At 33.8% G+C, this 26,329-nt stretch overlaps 1 protein-coding gene across 7 annotated transcripts in view; it reads right to left on the bottom strand.

The window, feature by feature from the left end:
- Positions 1 to 26,329, bottom strand: part of CDH8 (cadherin 8) — a 488,877-nt gene that overhangs the window by 114,024 nt on the left and 348,524 nt on the right. For 3 of the 7 annotated variants that reach the window (XM_044663239.1, XM_044663241.1, XM_044663240.1), the window contains exon 8: positions 3,121 to 3,242. In XM_044663239.1, coding sequence (XP_044519174.1) covers positions 3,121 to 3,242 — 122 coding nt within the window. Of the gene's footprint in view, positions 1 to 3,120; positions 3,243 to 6,236; positions 6,243 to 21,982; positions 21,989 to 26,329 lie in introns of all 7 variants that reach the window. The other 4 variants (XM_044663244.1, XM_044663245.1, XM_044663243.1 and 1 more) reach the window with 2 other exon arrangements.

The following is a 26,329-nucleotide window of genomic DNA, read 5'->3' as shown; positions in this document are numbered from 1 at the left end:
TAGATGAAAGAAGTTTAGATCATATTTGGCAAATTTTGCAGCACTTTCAAGGATCCTAAGCTTCCAAAGAACATATTTTTCACTCTAGTGTTCTTCACTTGCTATCATCTGACTACAAATCATGCAAAATCACAGTCTGAAGAATAGAGACTTCAAGTGATTGAAGGACAATATTAAATATTAAGTGGATATGGATGTGCTATCATCAAATATGTAAATGTAATATATATATATATATATGAATATAGAGGGAGGGATGTAGAAAGGGAGGAAGAGAGACAGAGAGACAGAGAGAGAAAGAGAGAGAGAGAGATTACTAAAGAAAGTGGGTGTGTTACACTGTTGGGCAAAGGAAAAATAGGTAGACAGCCAAGCCTAGCACCAGCATCCATGAGATATAGAGTATCCTAGAAACAGGTCCATTAACACATTGGATATATTTTCTATGGAATGGTCATGAAAAGAAATAGATAAGAATCACAAAGATTAAGAAGGCACTGAAAGATTGGAACCTGCCCTGGTGAAGAGAATTTCTTATCAATAGGATTGCATGACCATTAAAATTATGGCAGGTTATATAACAAAACATTTTGCTCTTAGCATAAGTTGGAAATCAAAATGTTAAAATAAGCACTGAAAAATTTCTATCTTCCTAAAGCATAATGTTGGGTTAATATATTAAAAGATAAATGAAGTCAATGTTTTCTTTCTTTGCCACATGACAATTATCATTGACTTTAGTGCTTGAAGGAACATTATATATCCTCTATTCAACAGATTATTAACCTGAAATCTGTGAATTTGTAATTTTCCTTAATAACTTCATTTTAATATAATTGATTTCTTTTGTAATCATAAGTATTTTATGTTATGTCTTTAAAAATTTATTTTGAAAAGTGGTACATAGGTTTTACCATTCTAATAAAGGGGTTCATGATGAAAAAAAAGAACCCATGCCAACCCCCTTATTTTATAGATAGGGAAAGTGAGGTCCAGAGAAATGATGTGATGTATTAGAAGTCATGTGTTTAGTTTGTGCCTGTGTATTATAACTAGAACCATATTTTTACCCTCAGGACTTTGTACCACCCCTCCCCATCCCCTTCTGTTTACACAGAATTCATCCTATCATGTCAGAGTCAGATGATGATGTGACATGGGCTCTGAAGTAGATGGCCTCCCAGGTGGACCATACAGAGAGGAATGGCAATCACTTGTCTGTTTTTATTTTAAGGCACCAATTATATTGCTTCAAATTTTGAGACTCAAAACAATTTTTTATAAAATAAGAAAGAGATTAAATTTAAGAAAAATGTAGATATCCCAAATGCTGTGATAGTTATGTAGGAAACCCCAACCCCCCCACCTTTTTTCCCTGGGAGGTCAAAACATTGATCTTTTGTAATGATTAAACAATGACATAAAACTACAGTATTACTTTCTTTGAAGAAAAAGAAAATCTGACTTGTCAGGTAAGCTGCTTTGGCAAATAGTAAGTTTAATTCCTAACACCCACATGAGGCACAAGAATAGTTAGATTAACAACTCTAGTGTCATACTGTCAGCTGCTGTTTATTTAAATTAAAATGTCACCATCCAGAAATAAATGAGGAAGTTGAAAAATGGTAAATTTCAAAAACATACAGTACATTGGCAGCTTGGTAAAATGATATTACATTCTTGTTTCTGTTGAACTTAACATTGGCCTATTTCCATTTAACATGTAGTGATTTTCTGCCCTCCCCACCCCCATCATTTCTACATACACTACTGTGAAGCAAAAAATGGACATAATGTATGGAAAGCATTTTGCAAACCTAAAAGCCTATATAACCATCAGTTGATATTAGCATCATTTTCATAATTATAAACATATTATAGTATTACCCAGACTTAACTATGGATGCTCCCTTTACTGAGACAAATCACAGCCCTTTCAAAACTTAATAAATGATTTCAAGAGGTTTTCAATCCCATCAGATTCACCACCAGTGATGAATCTATTCCTTTACCTACATGATCCTTGACCAATAGATTCAAAAAGCTATTGAAAGGTCCATAATCAAAGCCTTTGTAGTATATGCCAGAGAATGAACTCTACTGATAAAGCCTTCAAGAACATAGTCTCTCTGCCTTAAGGAGGAGACTTTTCACAGGGAAAAAATTATGAATGGATAATGATCTGCATTGGCAGCAGGAGTCCCCCAACCAATGATATTGGAGCTCCATCAAAGTCAATACTCTTTGTGGCTATGAAAAAACCTCTTCCCCAACACAATTAACACTAATTTGGTGACTAAAAATCTGCTTATCTTATGTTTATCTACTCTATGTTTTTTGTGGCTGTTTGTACTTTCTTTCTCACACCTCTTCTTTTAAATCATTTCACTTTGGTTGGAAAATTCCTCTTCAGTATAATCTCTTAGGCAATGACATAATCACTGAGTTCTCAGTTTCATATATATATATATATATTTTGTTTTGTTTTGTTTTGTTTTATTGACTTAGCCTTTTAGGTCATTCAGCCTTGCTGCCGTACCCTCAAACCCATGTTTTATTTTTTTGTTTTTGTTTTTTTAATGTTTATCTACTCTCTATTTTTTAATGTTTATCTACTCTATTGTTTAAGTTTTCTTATATTTTTTCTCCCCTATCTCTTCTTTTAAATCATTTCACTTTGGTTGGAAAATTCCTTTTCAGTATAATCCCTTAGGCAATGACATAATCAATGAATTCTCAATTTCATATTTTTCCTTTATTCCCTTAGCCTTTTAGGTCAATAAGCTTTGTTTCCTTAACCTCAAACCCATATTTTTTTTTAATTGTTTGTTTCCAAAGGCCCTTTTCCAAAAGATATCTTTAATATGCTACTTCTGTTTTGGATATATTGTATAGCCTAAGTGTTCTACTTTTGAAGCCAGTTTGGTCATCTTGACTCTTAACATCAGTATGGTGAACTGCCATATATGAGACAAGTACAAGCTCTGTATCTCTAACCTACTTGACATATTCACTTACTATTTGCTAACATATTAAAAACATTGGCTATACTTTAGGTTAATTAATCATTAGACAGGCATATACAAACACATTCAGTATTAACAACATGGAGATATTTACTTGGCCAGGTTTTCCATTCTCACATAAAAATGCCTCATATTCGGATGCGAATTCGGGGGCGTTGTCATTGACATCCAGCACTTTAATAGCAACAGGTACTCGAGATATTTGACTGTGGTTCCCTATGGGAAGGAAAAAATAACAAGCATTGAGTGTATTTTACTTTATTTTTCAAGCACAATTTAATGGGCTTAAAATATCTTCTCCAATAAAGTGAGGATGTGTGTATGTGTGTGTGTGTCTGTCCGTCTGTCTCTCTATGATATTTTAAAACAGGAAACTTGAATGAAAATGTATGTAACATCTAATAACCAATGAATAAAATCCGCCAGTATTCCATCACCTAAAAGGAGAATAAATCCTTAAATCAAATAATCTTTGCAAGATGTTTACTTGATGAAGACCTTCTTGGACTAAATTCAGAGATTTTTTTTTTTCTCTCTGATGTATCAGACTTTGTTTTATTGATAAAGTCCATTATACATGAGGGAAGGAATGCTGTAAACAACCAGGATTGATTTCTTTGTTTATCTTTGGCAGAACACAATACATTTTGCTCTATTAGTCGCTCTGACTACCCATATATTATGTTCAGCATTAAAAAGACGATAGATAGCTCATACCCAATTGCACAAGATGAAGGGTGGGCTTAGAAAATAAGGAATAATTAGATAATATTCAGAAGTTTTCTAGGCCTCTGTTTCATTAAAATTTTATGGACAAATTTAGCTCTGAGTCCTTTTTTGATAGACATGATCTTTAATTCATTGGTATATTTAATAAAAGTATTTGTCAATCATTTATTTATTTATTTTGAAACCCTTACCTTCTGTCTTAGAATCAATGTAATTATTGGCTGTAAGGCAGCAAATAAGTAAAGACTAGGCAATTGGGATTAAATGATTTGCCCAGGTTAACACTAGTAGAAGTGCATGAGGCCAGATTTGGACCCTGGACCTCCCATTTCTATGCTTGACTTTCTATCCACTGAATCACTTAGCTGCTCCTATTTATCAGTTATTGGGGCAGCTAGAAGGTGCAGTAGATATAGTGGTGAGCTAGAGTAAGGAAGACAATAGTTCAAACATGGCATCAGTAAATTATTACCTTTTGAACCACTTAATCTTGGTTTTCTTCTCTTTCCTAATCTGCAAAATGGGGATAATAACAGCTACTTCCCAGGATGGTTGTGGGGATCAAATGAGATAATTATTGTGAAGTATTTAGTATAGTTCCTGACATATAATGCTTAATAAATATTAGTTATTAATATTATTACTTCTAATAATAATAATAACTTTCTTATATGATTTAAATAACTGAGACTTCCATGCATAGTCCTTTACATAAAAAAAGATTTTTTTTCTGCTTATTTTCTTTCATTTTAATTTCTAAGATGATTAACAAATCGGTCAAGATCAGGCTACATTATGAACCCTCATTTTTTTTTTTGATGCAATGCCATTTTCCTCTCCCTATACAATGTAATGATCTTGAGATCTCTTGTAAATTAGACACATTGCTTTGGAGATGGCTAATTGTTTATTTGTCTTTCTATTTGCATGACAATGAATATTAATAAGGAAGCCAAATGAGAAGAAATATTTGGTTTGAGAATGTATTTCAAATCCTGACCTTTCTTTCTAACGTTGATGTAATGTAGATCATTACAACCATCAAGTATTTTCTCTTTCATGATAACTTTGCTGAGTGTTCTGTCTCGTTTTTCTCTTTTCTTTTTTAACCTTTTCACTTATCTCTTTTTACAGCCCTGCCCTTATTTTTCTTTCTGATCTCATCCAAAAAAGGCTCTCTCTTGCTCTAAGACTTTGGTTTTAAAATTTCAAACATGGCTTTTCATCTCATCCCTACATATCTTCACTTATAATTTATTTTCTTAACCATCTTCAATTTTTAATTCTCCAATAAACATATCCCTCAAGTTAGAAGAGTATATTCTTAGTTTTAATGTGTCTTTGCTCGACCTTTTGTCTACCTTAAGTTCCTTCCTTACTTTGCATCATCTTTTGATTTCAAAAATACCAAATTAGTTATCATGATTATTATAGTATATGTACAGTATGTTATATATAGTATGTAATATGGAATATATCATAATAATATATAATATGTATAATACATTATTACAGTATATTTATATTCCTTTCTATAATAAATGAATAACTGCATTTAAAATGAATGTCTGTAATAAGCCCAGAACTTTTTATAGTCCTCTGAAAGCTATCTGTTAAGACATTGCAAAAGAATTCTCATTCTTGCCAAGGTATTCAACACTTATTCAGTATGTCCATATTTGCCAGATCCTTACCACATGCAGAGAGAACCGTGTACTATGTTGCTGAAGGACATATAAAGATTTATAAGACATGGTCTCTGATACCAAGGGGCTTCTAGTCTAGCCAGGGAGATGTCTGGCCCTCAAATAACTATATTATAAAGCAAAGCTTGACAAGAGCTTAAGAGAGAAAGAAAGAAATGTTATTTCAAGAGTTCAGAGGAAATAAAAAAATCAACATGTCTGAGAGTAGAGGAAAGGCATCATGGAGGTCCTGAATATTAAAATTTGACATACTGGCTACATTGAAAATGGTTTATTCTTTTAACTTATATTCATTAATTATGCAGTAATTTTCCTCAAGATTAAGCTAGTCCTTTGATTTGTGATCTTCTAAATACCTTATTCCTAATTATATCTTTCTTAATAGTGTGGTAGCTAGAACATCTGACAGAGGGGAAAAGATCTGAGTTCCATTCCTGCCTCAGACATTTACTGGTTGTGTGTCCTTGAGCAAATCATTTAATCCCTTCCATTCTCAGCTTCCTGAACTAATAATTATAACTTACAGAATCAAATGAGATATTGTTGTATTTTACAAAATTTTAAATACTATATAAAGTGGTGACTATTTTTATTATCATGGAGTCTCACATCCCTCAACCATTGTTTTACATTCCTATTGCTATCACCCAAGTTTAGGAATGTCTTACTTACTTTGCTAGATTTTTTAAATTATGTTTTTAAAATAAGAATCCTCTAATCAATTAGCTTCACCAGTACCTAAGGGAATAAATCATTCCAGTTTCATGCTTCTCACTCTGGACTGAAATATCTTTGGTGAATGAGTAAACACCAACTCAACTGGTTTACCATATCTAGCAAGCCACAAAAAAGAGACCAGATTATGCTTCATATCCCATTCAGCTATCTACTTTGCATTATAGTCTCCTTCTTTAAAATGTAAATTCCTAGAGGGTAAGGACTGTTTTGCCTTTTTCTGTATCCCCAGGCCTCAGCAGAATGTGGGACCCATTATAAGCAATTAATAAATGCTTATTCACTGATTGATTCACTTACTGACTCTGTCTCTTCTAGACAGTTATTTTTCTATACTATATTAGTAACTAATTAATAACACTAAAACATACTATTAATTAGTTAACTGTGTCACATGAATGGGAAAAAGAAATGACTGCAAAATAATGTGAAGTGCTGGAGACCCTCCACCAAAGAAAGAAGAGATTTCTTCCTCAAATGGAACAAGATGTTTCATAAGATGCTTTATGAGCTCTTGATCTACATAATTTCCAATGGAATCTGAATAAAGGGGTTAGATTCCATCACCCAACTTTTTATCTTTTATGACTTTTTAATTTTAATTTAATGGACTTTTAGCACCTAAACATGCCCATTAATCATTTTAAAAGCATTTAGTAAGCCATGAGTTTGTACTAGATTTTACGCCTGGTGATAATAGACAAAAGTCAGGCTGTCCCTTTTTTCCTGACAACTACAATATAATCAGAGAAATCCAAATACACATGCATAGCTACATAAAAATTGATATACAATAATCTAAAAGGGAAAACACTGGCGCCTGAGGGGATAAGAAAAGGCTTCATGTAGAAGGTGCCTTTAAGCTGTGCCTTGAAGGAATCCAGGCAGGCAATAAAAGCGTGGATTCCTGTGATTAGGGACAGCCAAGACATTATGGGATGAAATATCATGGGTGAAGAATAGTAGGAAAGCCACTGTTGAACTTGATTCCCTTTTCCTTAGTTTTCTCATCTGTAAAATGAGGATAATAGTAGCCTCTGTCTCCAAGTAGTAATTGTGAGAATAAAATGAGATATTTGCAAAGTGCTTTACATATCTTAAGGCCTCATTTAAAATGCTAATTATTATTTTTATTTCTTGTTATTAATTGATTTTTTATCTGTTAATAGGCTCTTATTCTAAGACCTAAGGGAAACAGAGGCAACAGGAAAAAAAAAGCTGTTTTATAATAAATATATTGTACTACAGAATGATAGAAGAGAAGGTGGCTGTTATTGTCATTCCTGTTGTTATGATTCCTTTCATTGTGTCTGAATCTTCATGATCTTCATTTTTTTGTGGAGTTTTCTTTGTACAGATACTGGAATGGGTTAATCTTCTCCTTCTACAACTCATTTTACAGATGAGGAAAATGAGGTGAACAGGGTTAAGTGACTGGCTCAGGGTCACACAAGGAGTATCCAAGGCCATATTTGAACTCACAACAATAAGTGTTCCTGATTCCAAGCCCAGTACTCTATCCATTGTACCACCTAGCTGCCCCAAACATGAAGCTATTGGACTTTAAAGAAAATCATAGCAATAGAAATCAGACCTTTGCCTGCTATTTGGTTCATTTTTAATTTAACACACATGTTGAGTCATTTGATCTCAAATTTCACCTTCTACAAGAGGCCTTTCCTCCTCCCTTCATTCATATATGCCTGATTTTTACCTTACAGTATTCTTTGTTAGAAGTTAAGCTCCTTAAGGATAGGGATTGTTTTTTCTTTCTTTGTTTCTCCAGAGCTCAACACAGTCACTGTAAATAATTAATAAATGCTTGTTCCCTGATTTACTTACTAGCCTTTTCTTACTTTTTTTCATAAAATATGGAATTTTTTTAAAATCCAAAGAAAACATAAAATAATGGTAAGCAGACCAAGAAGAGCTGGATTGTTCTTAAGTTAGTAATGAGTACTATATTACTATAAAGAATGATCTACAGAGACCAACTTTATAATTACCTCTTTCAAGTTTTTTGTTAAAGTTACAGAATCATAAGTCAAGAAACACAAGACCCAAATTTGATGGCTCCATGGCAACAACTGGATAAGACATAACTCATAATTTACTATAAGTGCACCTTATCCACATCATAACTGGTTTGCAGTGACAAATCAAAACCAGTTTCCTGTGTGTTTCACAAATATTCTAAGCAAGTCCTTCAGACCATACTTACCTCTGGCCCTAAACTAGTATTTTTCTGGAATATACATATTTAAAGTTGATAGATTATACCACTAGGGACAGTTGCATTAATACTTTTCATCTAAGCACAATGTCTCATATGTTGTTCAGTCCTGAGTACCATAGCACTCCAATATGGTCAGTGGGGGTTTCTTGGCAAAGATACTAGCAAGCTTCATCATTTTTTTCTTCAGTGGACTAAGGCAAACAGAAATTAAGCAATTTATTCAGGTGACCCAGCTAGTAAGTATCTGTTGCCAGAGTTGAGCTCAGGTCTTCCTGACTGCTGGCCCAGAACTCTATCCACTGAGCCACCTAGTTGCCTCCACGTAGTAGATACTTACTAAAGGTTTACTGAATTGATTTGAATTATATCTGAACAAATTTACCCAGGAAGATTCAAAAGTTTCTTGTGACTTTCCATTTTTCCAAAGCTCTTTAGTTTTCTTCAAGTGCTAATGATGAAAACAGGGCTAATAAATCTGAATCAAATAACCCAACACGGAGACATAGCCAAGTTGCTCAGCTTTTAAATTCTCTTCGGTTGGTTAAACTTGTGGTGAATGTTTATTGTAAAAAGACATGGTTAGAATTTTTTTACTTTTTGTGAAAACTTGGGAAAGTCACTTTGCCTCGACTCTACTCAATGTCCTCTACTCTAATAGAAGGAAATTATTATTCCTCCTGAACAACACACAGAATTATGGTGTTTTGCATGATTAAATATATTTGTTACAAGTGTTTTTTTTGTTTTTGTTTTTCTTTTCTTAACATTGAGAATGTGGGAGGGAAAGAATCATTCTTTGTTAATTGAAAAAATAATTTAATTTTAAATAACTTAATAAAAGGCTTTGTGGGTGTAAAACTCTAGAAAAACATGAGTTGTTTTTGTTTTACCTATTCCTTTTGGCATGGAGTTTACTCAGTTAATGTCCTTTGTGTAATTATTCACTATCTGGGGCTCTGTTTTCTTCCCTCTAATCTACAGTATGTTTTTCTCAGGGACTATAATGATGTTTTGTCTTACTCGATACAAGAAGTTAAATTTAATCTTACTAAGATTTCCACTCATGGTTCTTACCATGTTAAAAAAAAAACCTGCAGAGTGGGCAATCTTAAACCCATAGAAGAGGGGAAATGATCTATGAAACCTCCATGAATTGTAAAAAGATAATCTTAAGTACCTTCCCAGATCCATTTAGTAGATAAAAAGTCTCCCCAAGACATAGAATCACATAATTTGAGACCTGAGAGCAATATCAGAGACTGTCTATTTCAGTCCTTACAGGAACATTATTATAACCAACTCCAAAATGGGTCAGTTTCTGTTTGAAGAACTACAATGAAGGAGAATCTACCGTCTTTTGAGGTAGCCTTCTCATTTTTGCACAATCTCAATTTTAGGATATTCTCATGTCTCTCCATCTCTTCCCACATTTATATTAAATTTGTAACTTTTTGACTTCTTCATATTATTCTTGGTTCTGCTCTCTGGAGTAATGGGGTAAGAGAGAGAAAAAACACTTTAATTCTTCCTAAATATAACAGTCCTTTTCATACTTGAAGACAGCTATCATTTTTTTTCTCCTAACTCCAAATTCTTCTTTTCTCTTGGCTAAATATTCCAATTTACTTCAACTGATCCATTGTAGGGTATGAACCGAAAGTCCTACACCATCCTGGTTGTCCTTTTGTCCTTTGGAAACTCTCTAGCTTATCAGTTCCATTCTTAAGGTTGTCCCTAGAACTGCACACAATTCTCCAAAGGAGGTCTAACAAGGGCAAGGTATATAGTAAGGTTACCATCCTTCCCCATTCCTGGAAGCTCTCCCTTCTTAATGTAACCCATGGTTCCACTGGTCTTATGATGTCTTATTTCCTTAGACTATCACTGTTGAGTAGCATACTTCTAGGATGTTGTATGGATGTTGTTTCCTAGGAGGACCCTCCTTGACTTATCCCTTTATCCAAAATGTTTAAGCAATTTATTTCTTTAGGATTCATTAAATCTTAATTTTGCTTAACAGATGGAGACACAGGTCTGGAGAGAAAAAAGTGGCTTTCACATCATCATTCAACTAATAATATGCTTTTCAGGATAAGAACTGAGGTGCTTTGACTCTATTCTTCCATTAGCAATAGGACAGAAGCAGACAGAAAAACTCATCTGATATCTTCAAATCATGGGATGTACCATATCATCTTTTTCTCTCCTTCACTACCACCCCCACCCCAAAGCTTTCTTTGGCTGCCTGAGTTAACTGATATTCCCTATGAGCACTCTATCTGTGTATGTGCCATAAATGGCCTTCAAAACTAGCACTTGATGGGAGAGAAAGAACTGAGACAGAAATCATCAGACCAAAACATTCTGAGCAATCTTCCTTCCCTTTATCTCCACTGGATAAACACACAAACAATGAATACAGTGTCTTATCAGGATTCTCAGCACAAGTGTCATATTTAAACACTAAAGATTTACTTTTATCTAAATTAATAAAATGACGGGCAGTTCACATTTTAAAGACATTACAGAGCAGTGTAATTAATTAGATAAGCTTCTAAAGAAATTATTCATGTCCTTTGTGACTGCCCCCCAAATGTTTGTCTTTCATCTGAAAGACAAATATTAAACATAAAGATATTATAATTAGAAACTTGATGAGAATTCATTAAAAAAATTAATTTTCTCAACTCAAGAGATGGGGACAAACAGGCTTGGAAATGAACCTTGGGGAAAACCATTTTGGGTGAACTAAAAAAAAAAGTATATATATATATATATGTATACAAATACATATTTACATAATGTATATGTACTCATGAACAAAAACATAAAAAAAACATTCTGTCTCTTTGTCTCTGTCTCTCTGTCTCTCCCTCACTCTCCACACACACAACACATACAAACATACACACACACACACACACACACACACAAACACACGCACAAAGTCTATTTTCTTCTTCAATGAAGGAAAATCTTTGATGAATGCACAGTTTATGAGGCTTGAAGGTTGTGAGATTTTTTTTGCCTCCCACTTGCCGATCACCCCTCTCTCACAACTCATCTCAGAAATTGTCCAGCAACTTATCTCTTTCAGATAATCAAAGGTAATCAAACAGTCCCAAGCCCTCATTGTCTAAATTTTGTTTATAATTGGATTCCTTGAGTTTCTGTTAAATAGCCAAGCTTTTTCAGTTTTGAAGGGGAAAAAAAATTGACAGACATGAATACTGTATACTGGTGGGGCTTGATAAATAATTCTTGAAGCTTCTATAAGCAGAAGGGTAGAAGCTATGAACACTAAATTACAGTCAACAGGGGAATGCAAAATATGTGAATTTATAATTGAATAGGGGATGAAGGGAACAGTGGAAGTTTATAAAACAGGAAAATGTGAACTGAATAAATGAAAGGCGAGAGAGGAAAACAAGAAAAAAATATCCCCTTCCTCCTTCCACAAACAGAAGGAATATGGGGAAATATGAAATAGGGTAATGAATTAAGGTTCATCTGTTGACTATAGGGGAGTAAAGTGATTGCAGGTCTTACAATCAGAAGCCCTGTGTCAAATCTGGCCTCTGACACTTGCCAGTTTTGTTATTTAGGGCAAGCTTTGGAGCCCCTGTTTTCTCCTTTTTAAATCAGAGGCATTTCTTACACAATATACTCAAAGAGTTGTTGCAAAGAAAATATTTTGTGAACCTTAAATAGCTGAATAAATGTAAGTTATTATTATCTTTTGGAGACATTATCCCCCAAGGGATTTGTTCATTTTTAGATCATTAGGGATTGATGCAGTGTAAAAGAGTGCTGGATCTTGAGTCAGAAGATCTAAATTTGAATTCCTTCTCTAATACAGCTTGATGAATTGTGTGACCTTGGATAAATTGGTAAACTTTTCTGGACCTCTTTTTTTTCCATCTATAAAATAAAGGGGTTGTGCTAGAAGACCACAAAAGTCACTTTTAGTCCTAGACTCTGGCCCTTTTGCCACCTGTCAATGTATGGTGAAAAGAAAAAAAAAGTAAAATGGGGATTTAATATTTGAAAAAAAGTGTATTTTATAGTGTAGAATCATTCATGAGGATGCCTTTGGGGATCCTCCTTTTAATAGAAAATTTCTCTTATTTACATGTCAACATTTCAAAATTATCTGTCATCTAAATAGTTTGGATTGAAATAACTACTAGAATTTTACAAGCTTTTGTTCTCATCTAAAAAGAGAATATCATAAAAAAAGTTATTTCTCATCCTACAAGAGCCAGATAATATTTAGATTTTTTAACCTTGTTTGTTGTGTTATATTTTGAGGGGAGATATTAAAAAGTCCACTGATCAAAATCTGACCAAGAAAGAAGGATATATAGTCTAACCTTCGGTTTAGAAATATTTTCCTAATATTAAGAGAATTGAGTTCAGCTCTCTGGAACCAATCACAGAAAATCTAATCACTTTTCTTTCTAACAGTTCTTGAAATATTTGAAGTTAGCACTCACACTGGATGCTTCCCCAGTCATGTCATCACAAGGTTAAGCATCCACATTTCCTTTGGCCCACCATCTTGAAACTCTTTCTTGTGATAGAGCTCAGAGCTCAGAACTAAACAAATGGGGTGAGGTCAAGGATTGAGATAACAAAAGTAACAACTTTTGTCATTCCCCACACTAAGCCTTAGTTAACAAGACTATCTATTAAACCTATCTGAATGCAACCCAAGAATACATTTGTTTTGTTTTGTTGTTATTCTTTTTTTCCTGTCATAACATTTCTGCCACATCCAGTTCATATACTAATAGGAATCCTGCTAAGTTTTTATATATATGTGTATATATATATATGTATATATATTAGATTTATATATTTAGCTCTATATATTTTAGATTTATATATTTAGATTTATATATTTAGCTCTATATATTTTAGATTTATATATTTAATATGTCTCTTAAGCAGAACACCCTTAAATAAGGAGTATCCTAGTTCAAGACTTTATCCCTCTCTCTCTTCATCTCTGTCTCTGACTCTGTGTCTCTGTTTGACTGTTTGTCTGTATCTCACTTACACATAAAAAGAGGTTAAGTTATGCTATTATTGCTGTTGCTTGATATGCTATATTAAAATTAAATAAATCCCAGAAAATGTTCAATTCTTCATTACATTTTGCTTGATCTTAAGTGCCACCATTTAACTACCCATTCATAATAAATATAAATATGTGTTCAGTAGACTCTCAATTTAACTCATCATCAGATCGACACTAAGCAAAAAGCCAGTGAATTATGACCCCTGTGTGTCTGTTTGTATAGTGTATCATTAGAGGCCATGATCTTAAAACCACATAAGGCTTTCATAGGACTCTTTCCCACGCCCATCCTCCATGTGCACACATCCACAGACTAATATAAATTCAAATAGGATGGTGTCAAAAGAAGGGTCTCATAATTGCATTAAGATGGTACATTGTGGCAATGGAATTCGTATCTAAAATATTGCAATCATTTGTCTTTTAATGTCTGGAGTAGTTTCCATATCTCCATTTTTTAAATCACATTTCGATACAACATTTCCATTAATTTCCCAATAATTAAGTCATGAATGTATTGCTTCTTGCTTACTCGGAGGTACAACTCCGCTTTTCTGTGTTATTACCTTGAATCCTCTGTGAATTGGAATATTATGTGGTCAATGCCCTTCAGAATTGCTGAATAATAAATAAGGATATACGCTTCTTTGTGAAGGCTTTGATTGCGAAGGCAGGATGACTCTTGGACCCTGTTTTTTTTTTTTTTTTCCTTTTTTTCTGTACTCTACTTTGGCCACAGTGAGCTTTTATATTTGTTGAGACATGGAACCAAGATCTATGTGGCCCTTCGATATAAGTAAACAAATATATTATTCAGGATAAATGACTAGCATTGTGTTTTGAACTGATTATACGCCAACCTACTACCTCGGCATGGAGTTGTTGACAATAAAAATGATGATATTTCACCCACAGCGGCTAATATTAAGTACTTAGAATATATATGAATGTAAAGAAATCTACATATTTTCACCCATACATCATTCCTCCCTCCATCTGCATTAAGATCTGGACCGCCATCTGCCCATCCACGTATTGGTAAAAGGTAAATACTGACAGAATATTATGAGTTGTTGAAATCCGATTTAAAAAATAAATTAGCCTTATAAATGCAAACCTATGAGCAATGTAAGACAATCTGTTGTGTTAAATTTTTAATGTAGCCACTGAGGTGATGGGTAAGAGGCTGCTCTAAAAAACAATGTCTGTTCCAGGGAATCTCTCTGAGATGCCTTCGAATAGCCTAGCTCCCCAGCTAAGCTCTCACTCATAGAGAGAATTTTAACTTTAACAAGACTCTTTCCTACAGGCAATTCTGTAACCTGTCATTATAAAAATATTATTTTTGTCATTTGACTTAGAAAGAACTTAAGGCTATGAGGTGAGCAATGTCTTGCTGGAGATCAAGGAGCTGGGTAAGTAACAAGGCTAGGATTTGAACTCATGAACAGGTGGAACCAGAAGACCTTTGTGCAATCCTATGCCTACTTACTACCTTTTTGATCCTGAGCAAGTTCCATCACCTCCATGGATCTCAATTCCCTTATTTACAAAAGGAACTTAGATGTAATGACTTATGAGGCACCTTCAGGTCTGTGGATTCCTGTCTATCATCTATAGATTCTAGCTCTCATAGGCAGTCCTTGTTTTGCTCTATCTCCCTGCCTCTCTTTACCAACAGTGTTCCAGTCACTAGGATTTCTCCTGAACTTTTCTCCCTATGCCAGATTAAATCTAAGAATGTAAGAACTAGAAGGGACCTTAAAGCTCATTCAGTTTAAATCCTTTATTTTATACACAAGGAACCCAAGATCCAGGGAGAATAAGGAGCTTGCCCAAGGTCATGCACTTGGTTATTAATTGATTAAATATACCTAATATGTGCCAGGCACTATGTTAAGTGCTAGGAATACAAAAAGGGGCAAAAAGCAGCCTCTAACTTCAAGGCACTTGATATCTAATGGGGAGACAACACGTAAATAAAACAAAAACAAAGCAAACTATATACAAGATAAATAGGAAATAATTAATAAAGGGAAGCCACTGGAATGTGTCACTTTACTTTCCATATGCTACTCTGCCAATTTTTAATTCCATAGAACAATATTCCTCTGCCTGGTAAAGCTCATCATCTCTAATCTACTCACTATGATGCTAATTCAAGTCTGGACCAATATTACTTCCCTCAGCTTCCGAGCCCTATGACTGGAAGAGCACAGTATGAAATGCCTCCCAATGCCTTCATTTATAGAAAGCAGAAACTGGACTTTATATTTCATTCCACTCTACACCTGCTGCTTTCCCTGATTGCAGGTCTACAGAACAAGATGTTCCTGAGCTGGACATCCACTGATGCACACCTCTGCACCCCCGCCACTTTCCTGCCTAATTTTGTATGTGACCCCGTCATCCCCATTAGATTGTAAACTTCTTGAAGGGACAGTTTTTCTTTTTATTAATTGTTTCTGCAACACTTAGCAAAGTGCCTACATAGTAGGCAATCACTAAATATTTATTGAATTTTAGAATTTAGAGGGGTCTGAGACAGATTCCTGTAGAATGAGGTATATGGAAGATTTTGAACTTTAAGAATTCATGTCTTCTGGCTTTATGTCTAACATTTCATTTCATCACGTTAACTTTCAATCCAATTCAACAAAATACTTATTAAATGCCTACTTTATTCAGGAAACTCTGCAAGGTGCTCAGAATCCAAAGACAGATAATATACAATACAGGTTTTGTTATCAAGAGTTCCTATTTTAATATACAGAAATAATTTGATGAAAGGGAAAGTAGGAGTAAAAAAAAAAAGAGGTAGAGATCATTTTTGCTGAAAAAAATCTGTGTATGAGGAGATTAATTTCAAGTGTCAGAAGAGAAAAGAGAGGAATATGTATTCATGCGGTGCCTACTATTTCCCAGGAAGAGTGCTAAGCATTTTTTTTTTAAACAAAATGATCACATTTGATTCTTACAAAAACTTTACAGAAAGGTGTTATTCTTATCCTCATTTTATAGTTGAGGAAACCAAGGCATGAAAAGGTTAAATGACTTGCCCAAGGTAACAGAGTCAGTGTCTGATGCCATATTTTTTTAAACACTTTGTAAACTTTATTTTATTTTTTCTTTATTTTTTTATTGATTAATTGAGAAAATTTTTCCATGGTTACATGATTCATATTCTTTCCCTCCCTTCCTCGCAACCCGCTCCCATGGCCAACATGTAATTCCACTGGGTTTTACATGTGTCATTGCTGATGCCATATTTGAAGTCAGGTTCTTCTGACACCAGGGCCAGCACACTATCCACTGTGCAACCAGTTATCTCCACTAGCTTGGGGCAGAAAGGAGTGTAGAACTAAAGAAGTACTAGATTAGCTCCTTGAATAGATATCCCTTCATTCAGTGCCCTAAAGGAATATAGAAACATCAGCAGATTAGAGAAGGTTGAATAGCACAAGTCCATTTTGACCAGAACATATTTTATTTAATGGAAAATGCTGAAAGATAAAGCTATAAATATAGACTAGAGTAAAATTGCAAAAGGCCCTGAATGCCAGAATGAGGAACTTATACTTTATTTATTAGGCCATGAATGCCACAGGAGGAATTTTTGTACTGAGTATTAATAAGATGTTGGTGGCAAAAACAACAGATATGAAGGCAGCAGTGTGAAAGGTAGATAAAATACAAAAAAATATTGGAGGAAGGAAGACTGGTTACAAGTAATTATAATAAATTCCAAGAGATGAAGGGCTTTATTTCAAGGATTTGCTACGATAGGAAAGTTAATAAACTGAATTTAGACATACTAAATCTATCATGTAAACTAACAATAGATAGCAACAGTAATGCTATTTGTGTGTCTTGCAGATTTGGAAATATTATGAGAAAGTGAGAGAATGTGGTCTGATAGATGAATCATAAATGATACTAGTAAAGTAATTTCAAGTAATGATGACAAATAGAGGTTTATGTCAGAAATTAGTATTCTATTCCTAAGTTAGAATGGGCTACTCCATAATGCATTTAACAATCCACAATGCTCTTGTCCTTGAAAGTGATGCCAAAAATGAAGATAAAAAGGAAGTTCCCTCAATGACCTCAAAGGTAAATTGATTTTTTTTATAAATAAAGATTATATACTCTCTATAGAAAGCTTTCCTAACATGATTTGAGTCATGGACCTCTTTGTCTCTGTGAGAGAGATAACGGACACCTTTTCAAATTTACATTTTTAAATTTATAAAATAAAATATATAGCTTAAAAAGGAAATCAATCATGTTGAAATTAATCTATGACAACATAGTCATAAACACACATATATACATGTGAATCTTCTCTTCTCCAGGGCAAACATCACCAATTCCTTTCTCTAATCTTCATACAAAAGGGAAATAAAGCCCTTTGTCATCATGGTGGCCTCCTCTGTCTACTCAATGGCTTTCTTAAGTGGCAGTCCCTAGCACTGAGCATTATGCCTCAAATATAGAGTAACCAAAGTATAGTAAAGATGGGCTATTACCATCTTATTTCAGGAGATTATGCTTCTTCTCAAGACTAAATTAGCTTCTTGGGATGCCATATCACACTGCTGACTCATTTTGATTTTGCAGCCCATTAAGACAAATAAACAAAAAATGCTTAAGGATTTTTATTTTCATTTAAACTGTTGCCTAAACATGCCTTCACCATCCTATAATTTTGAAACTAGTTTTTTGAACCCAAGTGCAAGGTTTTGTATTTGTCTCAGTTGAGTTTCCTTAAATTCGTTATTCACATTCGCCTTGTTACAATTATGGAAATGAATCAACAATAGAAAAATGATGGTTTTATTAATGGTACTGCATTTAACTTAAAAGATTCATTCTCATGGTTACTGGACTTTTCCATTGGACTCGTATATGAAATGTCCAATGTCTATTGTCTCCTGCATCAGAAGGTGAATTCCTTAAAGATGATACTAACTTGTTTTTCTGTTTGTAGAATAGACAATCCTTTAGAAAGAATGAACTTTATATTCAAGGTCACAAAGGCAAATGCATGCTTGCAGATATGATTTAATAATAACTCAATTCCCGACATTAAAGCTTTCTAGTCTTTGAGGGGGAAAAGTGAATAGTATATGTTGCTTTTTAAAAATTTTTTACATTGTATTTTAGATTAAAATAATCGCTTGAAGGAATGGTTGACAATATCCTTCCTCCACTCTAAAAAATCAGCTAAAGAAGTGATTATTAATGGCAAAGGAAGTCAGGCAGTAGAATGGTTAGAGTGTTGGATTTGAGTATAGAAGACCTAAGATTGAATCTTTCCTCAGACACTTTCTATCTATTTGACTCTGGGTAAATCACTGAGGCTTTCTCATGCTTTTTCCTCATCTATAAAAATGAGATAATAATAGAACCTTACTCAAAGAATTGTTGTGAAGTAAAAATGATATAATAAATGAAAAGTGCTTTGCAAGCCTGAAAACACTATATAAATATCAGATATTCATGGTCTTTCCCCCTTTCAAAGACAATTACTAAGAGGGTATGGAAAATTTTATTTTAGATATATGAGACTGTTTTCCTCAGTAAAACTAGATGGGGATATCTTTCAACATATAAGCTTATATGATCCAAATCCTTTCATTTCAGAGATGCTACTGCTTTATGTGTATATATAATAAGAAAGATGGAGGGAGTTGAAAGGGGCAGGGGGGAGAAGGAGAAAATGGGAAATGAAGCCGGGGCAGCAGATGTATGGGAGAGGGGATTCACATCAAGGAAGTAAAACTTGGATTGAAGTGCTTCCTTTGACATAGACTAGCAGTATGACAAATCATTTAACCTCTTAGTGCCCCTAAGCTTCTTATCTAAGAGCAGAAGTAAGTTTCCACACTGGGAAATCTGTAGATATATGACATCATTGGTCAAAAGAGAGAGAGAGAGAGAGAGAGAGAGAGAGAGAGAGAGAGAGAGAGAGAGAGAGAGAGAGAGAAAGAGAGAGAGAGAGAGAATTTACTTTTTTATTGAAGATCATTTTTTCCTACGTACCTCCCACACTAGCAAGGAGAAAAATTCTAACAAAAACATCTTTGTGCCTATATTTGTCTTATTAAAGATATGTTGCTTTACTTTCTGTTCAACTACTCTAAATCCAAAGCTTACTGAAATCAGACTGATTACTCTTCTTGTTTAGAAGCCTTTTTTGCTTGCAGCTAATGGTAAGTAACTGATTCCCTCTTAAATAATGTACCAATGGAGTGACTACAAATCCTTTTGTGTGTGTGCATCATATATATATATATATATATATATATATATATATGAAACATCATTAAAGCTGTTATTTTAGTCCAAAAAACTTAATACTGAAATAGGAAAGCATCCATATGCATATATAAGCACATATGTATATATACATACATGTAGTGGTTTCCTTAAAAAAATCACTTTTTCTTTATCAGTGATATTGAATGTATAAGGTTAATCAAGTTTATGACCACTACAGGATTTGATAAATAAGTTCATACTCATAGATAAAATTTTTATGTTAAAGGTCCCTACATTCCATCCTGGAACTTGACAGAGAGGAATTCCATAGATCTAGGCTCAAGTCATTTTTTAGTTTAGCCTCTAACCCTTTGAGCTCCATGTAAAAAAGATCTTGGAAGAAGGGACAATTGATAAAAAAAAATTGTAGTCTATGTAACAAAATGAGATTCCTTCTATAAAAGGAAGAACAAGGAGACATCTTTGGATTTCTATAAACTGTTAGTATCTGAGTCTCTGTTTTTAGTTACCACTCAGGAATCAACAGTGGAGTTAAAGTCAGACTTTCTGGAAAACTAAAGAAATACTCTTTAATTAGAAGATATATAGTCCTGCCTATTTGAAAACAAGGACCAGTCAACTACACTCCCAAATTTCATTGCAATAAAATCACCCTCAGTAATATGTTTGTTTATTTGTTTGTGTGGCTGTGTTTCTTTATTCTGTTGTTGTTGCCAACAAGTAACCACGGAAGGTATCCATTTAAAGGAAACTTATTGATAAGTGATTGGAAAAGCCACTGAACTTCACAAACTCAAATTTAAAGATCATATATAAAATGTCCCCCAAACCCATTTCTGAGCTTCAGTTTTCTCCCCTAGAATAGGGAAATTAAAGCACTTGAACTACATTTACCAGAGAGAATCATAGTGAAGGAAGCCCTTTAATAAACTTTAAAGCATGGCAGCTGTGTGACTTATTATTATTATAGTGACCTCCACTCCAAATAGAGAGTGGCATGAGGGCTGCTTTTTGTAGAATGCTCAATTAGTTCTTAGTTTTGACAAATCAGATTCAAATTCAAATTCAACAAACAGTGTGACCACTTAATATATTCAAGGCCCCAGGCTCAGGGACCTGGAAAGCTAATTACAGCTTAGGGAGATCTAAGTTTCACCACAGAGGGCATTTAGATTAAAATCTGGGGAAATGCTATGAATATTCTCAAGTGTAAAAATCTTACTTTTCTCATTATTCACCATTTAAACTCTTAATTCATATTACTGAATCCATAAAACAGATACTTATTAACTCTGTACTGACAGCATTTTTCTAAGAATTAGGAGAAATGCAAAATTTATAAATGCCTAGTCAATGCCCTTTTGGACTTAATAGTCTAATAGGTGGATAGAGGAGATATGGAAATAGCTGTGGCATTGTTTATATATCACAAATGGATAAAGAAATAAAGAGCTATATTAAAATAAAGATTAGAAATGCTGCTGCTTACTGAAAGCAGCTAGGTGGCTCAGTGAAGAGAGAACTACACCTGGATTCAGGAATTCTTGTGTCCAAATCCAGCCACAGACACTAGCTTTGAGATCTATTTAATTTCTGTCTCAGATTTTTCATTAATAAAATGGGGATAATAATATCTCCCTCCAAAGATTATAATAAGATCAAACAAAATGATATTTGTAAACATCTTAGCAAAGTGCCTGATATACACTAGATGATTATTAAAAGCTTGTTCCCATGCTGAGGCAAATTATAGTTAGTCAATAATAGCTAACATTTATATAGTGCTTTAAGTTCTTCAAAGTGCTTTATAAATATTATATCATTAAATCCTTACAACAAACCTATAAAGGAGTTTGCTATCATTTTCCATTTTATAGATTAGAAAATTGAGTCTTTGTTAATCAATAAAAATATCCTACAGGTGGTTGTAGTTGATTTTTAGCTTTAACAAGTTGCTAGTAATTCCATAGGCAAAAGAAGGACATTTCAGGGAGAGTTCCACATATGAAAGCTAACCAGTGAGCAGTTTGCACAGGAGGGCAGCAAAGGGCTCACAATGGATAACTTTCAAGATGGCAGGGCTTTCTCCATCATGAGCCTAGCCTCATTTTACAGTTTGGGAACTCAAGCCCATTGAAGCTGAGTGGTTTGCCAAAGACTTAGTAAGACATAGGATTCAAACACAGGACTGGACTCAAACTCTATCTTTCTTCCTAAGAAACCAATTATTTAGAATAATTGTGGTATAAAGGATAATGAAGGCTTAAAGAAAAATTAATTCCAATTCAATATAAAAACTATTCAGATAAAAATTTAAATAGAAAATTCCACCAAATTCCTTTTATGAAACAAATATGGTGCTGATCTCTAACCCAGGAAGAACAAAATATTTATTTGTTTGCTATTATTAATATTGTCATCATCATCATCATCATCATCATCATCATCATCATCATAATTCCTAAAGACAATGACAATAATAAGGTGAACTAGACTTGGCAGAAGTATAAATATGGAATCAAAATCCTGACTGTGCCCACAACATTTACTACATGGTTGACTATAAGAAAATCATTTCCATTCTTTGAGTATAATAAAACATTCATTATATCTATTCCATAGAGTTATTCAGATCTACTGTGTATATTGCATGTTGCTGTCGTTGTTGTTGTTGTTCACTTGTTTTAATCATGTCTTGCCCTTTGTGGCCCCATTTGTGGTTTTCTTGGCAAAGATCATGGAGTGGACTGACATTTCCTTCTGCAGCTCATTTCATAGATGAGGAAACTGAGGCAAAACAGAGTTAGATGACCTTCCCAGGGTCACATACTAGTAAGTATCTGAGGTCAGCTTTGTACTCAAGAAGAGAAGTCTTCCTGACTTCAGGCAGGACATTTGATGCATGCTACCACAATTCTCTTAAGTACTGAAGATACAGAAAAATAAATAACCAAAAAACTCTTTCCCCTCAAAAAACTTGAATTTGACATATTGGATTTTCAGTTGTATTGAGCCCCATCCTGCTCATCTATATAACAGGGACGGAACTACTTATTTCAAAGTAATATTTTGAAAATCAAATGAGGTAATGAATGTAAAGGATTGTATATACTTTAAAGCAATACAAATAATATCTACCATAAGACAATTCACTTTCCCCATCTGAACCTCAAATTTTGTCATCTACAAATAGGTTTAATAATACTCATGCTATCTTCTTTATGGGTGGATATGAAGAAAATTTGTCAAATAGAATAGACATTAATTCTAAGAGGTAGTATTGAAAGGAATTATCCCAGGGAACAATGAATGGTTCTGGCTGGAGACATATTTCCAGATATTTGCTTAAAGCTGAAATGTTCTGGAAGCATGTAAAAGTTATTAAATGTGCAGTGGTTCCTCCATAGCTTTTGACTTAATGAAACTCAGTTAATAATTTTCACAATGGTTTCTTATCATTTCTGCTCCTATTTTTAAAGGAAGTATCACATGATGTAGGAATAACCTCCAAAATTCCCTTATCCTTCTGTGAATAACTTTATACTCATTAAATATTTCTAGGCCCTTCTTGATTTACCACAACCATAGGAATGCATTGAAATTCCAGGACTTCAATATCCTATAGGTATGGACAGTCAAAACTGTGTTCCAAAATCTTTCTAAAGGGATGTTGTTATCCCTAGATATTTTTTCCCATGAAAAGAAATGAGAAAAAAGGAACAATAAGTTTCCTTGACATGTTCTTTCATCCTATTATCCATATTCATTTGTTAATTAACTTAATTAGCATTTTTCTTCATTTCAAATGCAGTCTATCCAGGTGAATTTCCCATAGCAATATTAGAAAACAAACCACAGTGCTGAATTTCTGACACATGCACTTTCACTAGAAACTGTTTAATCTTTCTCAACACTAAAAGGAAATTAATTGTCTAATATATTAAAGCAATTAAACAAACCACTATAATTATTGTTATCTGCAATGATGACACTTTCATAATAGCATATTAAATCAAATTAAAATAAACTTTAAAAGAGAAGCTCTCTTTTAGTAACTTTGAGCTGCATTATCAAGCAAATAGATGAGGCAACTTGCCATCCACCTGCAGAGAGGATTTCATATTTGGGTCTCTGGAGTGGGAGATTTGGCAATGATAAATACCAATCTTCCTCCTTTTCCCTCCAACCAATAGTGATTTTATATCTCCTGATGCTTTTAGGTTGCATTTTTGCATCCAAAATAACTTAAGGATGACAATTGATCTCATAACAGACTTGGATTTTTTTTCTTTGTCTTTTTTTTTGTTTTTAAAGAACAATAACTTGAATGTGTAGTATTTTTTCTATATTTTATTTCTGGTAAAGCGAACTGCATCAGGATTTCATTTTGTCCACATAGTTGCACAGGGAAATCGCATAGGCATCATTGTCCCCATTTAAAGAGAGGGAAACAGGCTAGCAGAGATAAGTGATTTATATCCAACAAGTGACAAAGCCGAGTATAGAAGTTATATCTTCTGCTTTTAAGGTTAGGAAATTCACCCCAACTGAATTTTAATTTGCAAATGACAGATTATGTTCATTGGAATGAAGACATATACTATTACTTACTTTGTACATAAAGAGTTTAATGGCAGAAAAGGTAGTAGAAAAAATTGTGCAAACAAAAGGATAAAATCAACTTCTGAATAAAAAATACAAAGATAAATTATTTGGGGGATCACATGGAGAACTATCCCTCATATTTAATATTCTGAAAAGACCAGTTTGAAGTGATATTGGCTGTGGGATATTGTGGTCCATTAGCTCATTTGTATGTTGATTATTTCATAGTTTTAGAGGTTATCATCAAGGAATTGCAAATCAAATAACTATTTAAATATCATGTCAAGATTACATAAGGACTATCAGGGGCTTAATTGACAGAAAAGTGAAATTATTGAGTTTCACACACTAGAAACCAGTAACTACTTAGGAGGAGGAAAGGCGTAAGACAGGAAGTCAGGGAAGATAAAGGAAGAAGAATAAACTATAGGAAGAAAAAGAAGATAAAAAGGGAGAATAAACTGAGTGTAGGAAGAGACACAAGTAGGTGGTGACCAAAGACAGAGAAGCAACAAGAGAAGTTGTTTCCAGCTGATTCTTCAGCTCCTTTCTGGGATCCTGATGTTTGAGAAACATTAGTTACTGATTGATTTTAGGAAAGCTAGGTCAGCTAACAGAGGTCTTCAGCTACTCTAATAATAGGGAAAAGGCTAAACTACTGCTTCTATGTTTGGCGTTGCCTATCATATTGCTTTCTAGTATCATCTATAGCCTATTAGATGAAAAATAGTCTCAAGATACCTTTTTGCCTTCTGCTAAATTTTATGGCTTATAAAGGAGGAATAAAAGGGGAAAGGACAGCTTTGCAATTTTTAAAAATTGGGAGCTGTTCTAAATGGAAAAAAGAAAACACAAAATAGCTTTGCTTTACAAGAAGCTGACAGAAAGAAAGAAAGAAAGAAAGAAAGAAAGAAAGAAAGAAAGAAAGAAAGAAAGAAAGGTAAAAAGAAATGAAGAAAAGAAAGGAAGGAAGGAAGGAAGGAAAAAAGAAAGAAAGGTAGAAAGAAAGAAGAAAGGAAGAAAGAAAGGAAGAAAGAAAAAGAAACCTGTTGAGGAAAAGCTGGCTGAATTTATGTATATTTACCATATAGCCAAACTGAGGAACTTTGCAGTTATTTAGCTTAAGAGTACATGTCACTGAATAATTTCTGTGTTGTAAATATATACATAAAATGAAAACATACAAATAAAAATTACTCTTTTCAATGTTGTGTTAAGGTTGACTATGAGCTAAAAGTATTAAACTTTATCAATTCAAAAGCTAAAGAGGAGTGATTAGGGGAAAAAGGCAATTTCATGTGATGTAGATTGTTTTAAAAGGGACCAAAGAGTATTGAAACTGCAGTTCAGAGTTGTGACTTGCCCTAAACACATGGATTTCCTTACTCATGTGTGTCCTAGCTAAATTTTTGTCTGTACCCACATTCCCCACAGACACAATGACAGCTTCTAGGTGTATTGTGATGTTTTGGTTATTTGTGCTTTTACCTTCTAAAAAGTAAATGTGATTTTTGGCTATTCCATCTTTTATCTCCTAACTTGGGTCCTGCCAGGAGACTTTGATGACTCTGGAAGAGAGATCGAGGCTGATGACTTTGTGCAACTCTCTGCCTCACATAAATCCAATTCACTTACATGTCAGGATAACACCCTTTAAAATGTTATTGTCATCTTCAAAAAATGAAGGATTAAAGAGAGTTATTAGTAAATGCCATCATTATTTATGCTTTTGCCTTAATTTTAATAGTTTATAGTGGCATAGTGGCTGATTATGTGTAAAAAAGAAGCACAACTGTTGGAATTAAAATGATGTTTTGTAAGAGTGTATCATTTCACTATTAAAGGTGGAGTGGGGAGACAGACAGATGAACAGACAGACAGACACAGGGAGACAGAAACATTTGAGAAAGAGAGACCGAGAGAG

This window comes from Gracilinanus agilis, chromosome 2 (assembly GCF_016433145.1).
Source record: "Gracilinanus agilis isolate LMUSP501 chromosome 2, AgileGrace, whole genome shotgun sequence".
NCBI classification, from domain to species: domain Eukaryota; kingdom Metazoa; phylum Chordata; class Mammalia; order Didelphimorphia; family Didelphidae; genus Gracilinanus; species Gracilinanus agilis.
Note: the sequence above shows the minus strand (reverse complement) of the source record. Positions and strands in the feature narration are given on the sequence as shown.